The following is a 6,000-nucleotide window of genomic DNA, read 5'->3' as shown; positions in this document are numbered from 1 at the left end:
GCCCTCTGACCCGCCCCCTGTAACAGTGGCAGCTGCGGTAACCGCAGCAGCAACAGTCATGCCGGTGATCTCTGTGGGGTCGACCATGTACCAGCAGCATACGATGGCAGGGCCAGCAATGGCGCATACACACACGCAGGGTCTCCACCCTTACACCACCCTTCAGACTCACATCCCCTGTAATCCCCAGTATATTGGACACACAATCCAGCACATGCCACGCCCAGCTGTCTTCCCGGTACCTGGCTCAGCATACCCGCAGGTGAGTTTTACCTGTGCCTTGTTTGTTTATAGTGACACTGTGTGGCTGCTTCCAGAGGGAGTACATTGGACTGGGGAGAGTGTGAGGCTCAGACCTGCTGTGGCTTGAGATCTAGCTTTTGCTCTTACTTACTTGCCAATTTGTGATACTTACTTTGGCTCCCCAGCTCAGCTTCTGCTTAATAAGGAGCCTTCTGTGGGTGCATTTAAAGTCTCAAGAGAATATAAAATATAATACATCAATAGTTTTAAATTTTTATTGCTCTGTAGTTTCTCAGAAGGCACTGGACAGAAAGCTTGAGAGCTTGCAGGCTAAATAGAGACTACAGAGGGAAAACCAAATAAAGGTTATTTTAACCTCTGCCTATTTTTGAAAGTTCTTGGAGTGTTTTTCTGCAAACTGATTAGATTTAAAAGGAGGAGGAGCAAGCAGATGTAATGGTCATGTGGTGCAAGGTAGTTGCTGTGCTGCTTCTTCCTGTGCTTCCTCCTCCCTGTCAGATAGGGCTCCCCATGATTTGGGGTTTGTGTGGGGGCATCGTATTTTAGACTACTTCTAAATGGTCAGACGAAGTAGACGTGACTGTTACTTATCTTCTGTTTTAGGGTGTCCATCCAGCATTCATAGGAGCGCAGTACCCTTATTCGGTAACAACACCATCATTGGCAGCTACAGCAGTGTCATTTCCCGGTGTGCCCGTCCCATCCATGACGCAGATTGCAGTGCATCCCTATCACAGTGAGACAGGACTGTCGCTGTCTTCCAATGTAGCGAGTAAGTGTTGCAGGTTTGGGCTGTGTGTAGCATAGGTTTATTTACTGTGCCTCCTGGCTGTAGCCCAGTTAAGTCCTGCTTCTCATTGACTACAGGTGGAACCAGGATTCTTGCACTGAAAAGTTCTGGCCAAATCCACTCCATCTTAAAGATGTGTATGCTCAGGGGTACTGGGATTCATTAAGGGATCTGATTCAGTTAGTGGAACTTTAATTTCTGTTTAGCTAAATTTCCAGTATGAGATTATTTTTGCCTCTCAGACGAAGGTGTATTTGAAGCCCTCCTGACCTTTCTGACTTCTAACTTACTAGAGCTTTATTCCCCCTCTCCTTTGGGCAAGGTGAGCATAGATGATCTTGAGCAAGCTCTTGTGGTTCCTTTGGGTCAGATGAATAGAGTGCAGGAAGCAGGCAGACCTCTGCTACACTAGCACTAATGGATGTCTTTCCTGCCCAAAGGGATTGGAGGCAGCAAGTACCCAGAATGTGGAACTTCTGTAGAGAGGACAGATGTTTTGGCAGCATCATTTCAGTGATGATTTGAATGATTGCTAACATGTTGTGTTGGGGCTAGAGTTGGTGGTGAAAACCCATCAAGTAGTGTGCAGCACTACTTGACAACAGATGTTGACTGAATTGTGGACATGCTGTCATTGCCATGGGGCTTTGCACCAGTGGGTCATGGTTGATCCAGGCTCTGTTATCCCCTCACTGGAGAGTCTGTAACATTGGCCTGTTTGCATATTTACTTATCAGTGCTTCGCAGCTCACCAGGTGCTGGAAGACTGATATGTGGGAAAACACTTAAGAGCTGTGTTGGCCTCTCTTGTATCCAGATTATCAGGAGAATCTTTTCAGTTATTTTTATCTTGTGTTTTGATGTCAAAAAGCCACCACAAAAGCAAATAAGATAGTCCTGAAGGCCTCAGGATCTGAAGAGCATCCTTTGCTGACAACCTTAGTCCTGTGCTGATGCTGTGACTCTTAATTGTGAGAAACCATTTCTGTACTCCTCCAAAGAGTTACGAATTTTCCAGAACTGGTAACTCATCCTAAAGCACTTAAAATAATGAAAGGAAAAAACAACCCCACCCTTTCCAGTTGCCATTGTTTATGGCTTGCATAAACTTCTGTTTTCAGTTCTTAAAATACTGTTTCACCATTCCTGGAGTGCATAGTCACATGGTGGTGCTTGAGCTCTGGCAACAATTCAGCTCATTCTTATGGCCAGACTTCAAATACAGCATGGATTTTACCCCACTTTGTGGGTTGTTTGGCACTGTGTGTCTGCTTGGTTGAGGAGGTCAGACAGATCTTTCCTGGGAGGCATGTTGTTCTCAGGTATTCAACTATTCACTAGTAAACATTATTTAAAAAATAAAAAAGCTGGAGGTGGCATGGGAAGAGGAGGAATCGGAACTTGGAGCATTACCCGAGCTGACGTAGTAGTACCACAAAGAAGCTGTGAAATAAGAGTAACAATGTACACACACCTAATGGCATCTCTGCTCTGGAATTCTCAAGCAAACCTTGCTTTTTCCTCTCTGTACCTTTCTTGAGAGGGAAAGTTAGATAAACCTGAGTCATTGTCAGAGTACAGCTTACTGGCTCAGTGTTAACTGCTATCTATACAAGTTTAGGTGGTACAATGTAATGGATTTTCCTGTGATTCCCCTTGATTTTGCCCATACTAGTTAAGTGTCTGAAGGTGACAGCTTCTCAAGTTTCCTTACTGTTTTTACTGTTGATATGTGCTGCCAGTGTATGCAATGGCTGTTCTTTCCAAGGATGGATTGGAGTCTAGCCTCCAGTAACACTCTTCCCGCATGGTAACTGCACGGAGTGATAGCTATCTTACAACAGAAGTGGAGGAAGCTCACAATCTTGGACTTGATCTTTGAGTGACTTAATACTGTTCCTGCTCAATGATTTTCCTCAGCAGTTTCTCATCAGATGTAGACATGCACATGCTTGTTTCCTTGGACAAGAAATCAGAACCAGACATCTCATTTAATAATAGCAAAGACCTTTGAATCAACACATGTATTTACGTTTAAAACATAGATGATATGCGTGTTCATGATATGCAAAAGAGATGGGCAAGCATGTAACTGACCCCCTTCAGGCCCAGCTTGCAAACAAAACAGAGATATTCCTAGCCCATTGTATTTGGGGTGTAAGTCTGCAGGTTTTGGTTGCTGTATTGTTCTATTCAGGGGAAAAGAACACAACATTGGCAGGGGGCGGTCAGGTGAGGGAGGTGATGGCCCAGGTAAACCTTCTTTGAGGCTGGTGATGGGTCCTAATGCTGCTGTTTTGCTCTCTTCAGTAGGAAGTGTCCATGCAGGATCAACGTTTCCAGCGATTCAGGGGGCTTCCTTGACAACTCTGTCCTCACAGCCCAACTCCCTTGTTACAGGGGGTTTTCCTGCCGAGGATGAGCAGCACAGTCAGCCTGTGAGCCCCCAGGGTCTGCACTACCTCCACTCTGCATACCGAGTTGGTAAGGATGGCCAAGTGGGTTTCTGTGGCCCCCTCGAGAGGGATTCAGGGCAGGGCTGCAGGTTTCCACTATCATTTGGCAGTTTGCTACTGCACCTGTTGAGGGTGATGGCATCTTATGTACATGGGGAAAGTAAGTTCATGATCATATGTGAAGGCTAAAAATGGAGGCAAACAATAGAAGATTGAACAGTTGCTGTTGAAAGCCATCAGAGTAGAAGAGAAAGCTAAGTGGGTTAGAGCTGGGAAGAGTCTTGCCTTTCAGCAAGTGTACGTAAAGGAGCCTAGATAGGGCTCTGAGGATGTTGATTGTGCAAGTTGTGGCTACGTGAAAAAATGGAGTTCAACTCCTGCTGCTCATGGATGGTGAAGGCACCCCTCTAGTTTAGTAATACCAGTTGAGTCTTCAGAGACACAGTGGGATGTACTCTGTGCCTCTCCAGCTAGGTTGTTGAAGACTGACATGGAGGGAACTTCATATTTTGTGGAAAGTGAGTATGTAATTAGCATTCCTTTCCCAGTCATACTGGTTATGAGGAAATAGTCTCTGCCTGAACTGCCATTGGTACAAGGATATCAGTCTTGGCGTTTGTGATTAAGCTTAGATTGCAGTGAACTACTTGTACATAGTCATGGTCCAACCCAGTGGATACTTGGGGAGGGAGAAGGGAGTCTCTAAGATGAGCAAAGCCAGTGCAGGGAAGACGAGGAAGACAAACAACAAGAAAATGGAAGGAAAGCTATCTGGAGATTGCTTGAGTTTGGTTTACTTTGAAAGCTAGAGGAGAAGGTACTTGTGAGCCAGAAAGGGGTGCAAATGTCATTAGAAACATTGCAGTGGTAAGCCATGAAAGGTGTTTAATAGCCTGAATAACAGAGAATTGGGGGCGGGGAAGAGGGTCTGGAAGATCAAGACAAGGTACCTGTTGGTATTTTAGAACTGTTTAAATGGGAGGATTTGCCTGAAGAACTGTAATGGCATGAGTGAAATGTTTGCAGATTGGCACTACTGCGGCTCAGTGTTGGCCCATTGTCTTTGCAGCAGAGTAGGTTGGTTTGGGTAGCTTCTCTGTTGCAAAATTTAGAGCAAATGCACTGCTTTCAGGACACCTCTCGTAGTGCAGCCTTTGGGGCTATCTGCTTGACTCTGCTCTCGATGCTAGCGGAGTGTCTCTTTGCAGCCCCAGTGAGGTGTGATGGCTGTGCAGATTTCCCAGCCCAGAGCAGCAGATCCAGATGTTCTTGCAGATACTTCCTGTGGTGACAGGCTGCAGGATGGGCCTTTTGTTTATCTCTGGACTCTTTGCAGCTAGGAAATTTTCTGCTGATGAAGGGCAGGCCAATCAGGTTGTGTTTCAGTGAGTGAAATGCTAGACTAAGTCTTACTGGGCAGAAGTGCTGCTTGACTCTGGCTGCCCCTTTCTCACAGGGATGCTGGCTCTGGAGATGCTTGGCCGAAGAGCTCACAACGACCATCCCAACAACTTCTCCCGCAGCCCACCCTACACAGAGGATGTAAAATGGCTCCTTGGGTTAGCTGCGAAGTTAGGTAAGGCTCAGAGCAGTATTTCAACAGAAATCCACTTGCTGCATTTGGACCATGGTGGGAAAAAACTCTCCAAAGAGTGAAACTTCAAAGATTGGGTGAGCCTGATATCTGATCCCATTTCTGAGAGTGTTTCAGAAGATCCCTGCTGTTCTTTCATCCAGGAGGTTGACCCATTTCTGGGTTCTGTAGGCACGCTATTGAATTTTGAGGCACTGGATGAAGTGCATGGAGTTGGACAGGGCTCAGAGCTTGTATCTCTTCCATTCTATAACAATAACTCTTTCTTCTCCCTTTCCACTATCTTGTAGATATTCCTCTTTCTTATGTATATTTATGCCTTCTGTGAAGACCTTTTATAGCAACAGCTGCTGAAACCACCAATTGTTTGGTTTTTGTTTTTACTTCCACTTGGATCTTTTTTGTCAGCTCATTTTTTTTAATTCTTCCATAAGCAGTAAGAACTTAAAAAAAAGACCCTTTACAAACAGCCTGTCTAATGGCATGGCTTCTGCTGCTGCTGCTGGAAGAGGTCCACTGTAGGCAGTGGTGGGAAAGGTTGACTATCTCTCCAGCCTCCCTAAGGCCTGAGTGCTGGGGCATCTAGGTGCTTCGTAGATGGGCAGTCAAGAAGCAATGGGAAGAGATGCAGTGTATCCTTGCCTGTCTAGTTACCTTGCCACATCAGTTTTCTTTCATATCCTCTTAAAGGACAGGTGAACTTGGGAATACCATTGACTGAAGTGGTACCTGGTCTCTGCTCAGACCTGATCTTTTGTCCGCATGAGTCTGCTAGACTCTCTCCCCCAAGCCTACTGCAGGATACATTACACTGAGAAAGAAGGTCCTCCAAATCCAGGTTCTTGCTGGGAAGTACCTGATTTCTTGTGTCTCTCTTACCTTAACACTGTTGCTCT

At 45.6% G+C, this 6,000-nt stretch overlaps 1 protein-coding gene across 1 annotated transcript in view; it reads left to right on the top strand.

The window, feature by feature from the left end:
- The window catches only part of ZSWIM8 (zinc finger, SWIM-type containing 8), a 65,085-nt gene that overhangs the window by 56,603 nt on the left and 2,482 nt on the right, over positions 1–6,000 (top strand). The window contains exons 25-28 of the mRNA XM_009707490.1: positions 18–262; positions 868–1,036; positions 3,365–3,538; positions 4,967–5,086. Coding sequence (XP_009705792.1) covers positions 18–262; positions 868–1,036; positions 3,365–3,538; positions 4,967–5,086 — 708 coding nt within the window. The remainder of the gene's footprint in view (positions 1–17; positions 263–867; positions 1,037–3,364; positions 3,539–4,966; positions 5,087–6,000) is intronic.

Source organism: Cariama cristata, unplaced genomic scaffold, assembly GCF_000690535.1.
Source record: "Cariama cristata isolate BGI_N322 unplaced genomic scaffold, ASM69053v1 scaffold11329, whole genome shotgun sequence".
Taxonomy (NCBI): Eukaryota; Metazoa; Chordata; class Aves; order Cariamiformes; family Cariamidae; genus Cariama; species Cariama cristata.
This window is presented reverse-complemented; position numbering and strand designations above follow the sequence as displayed.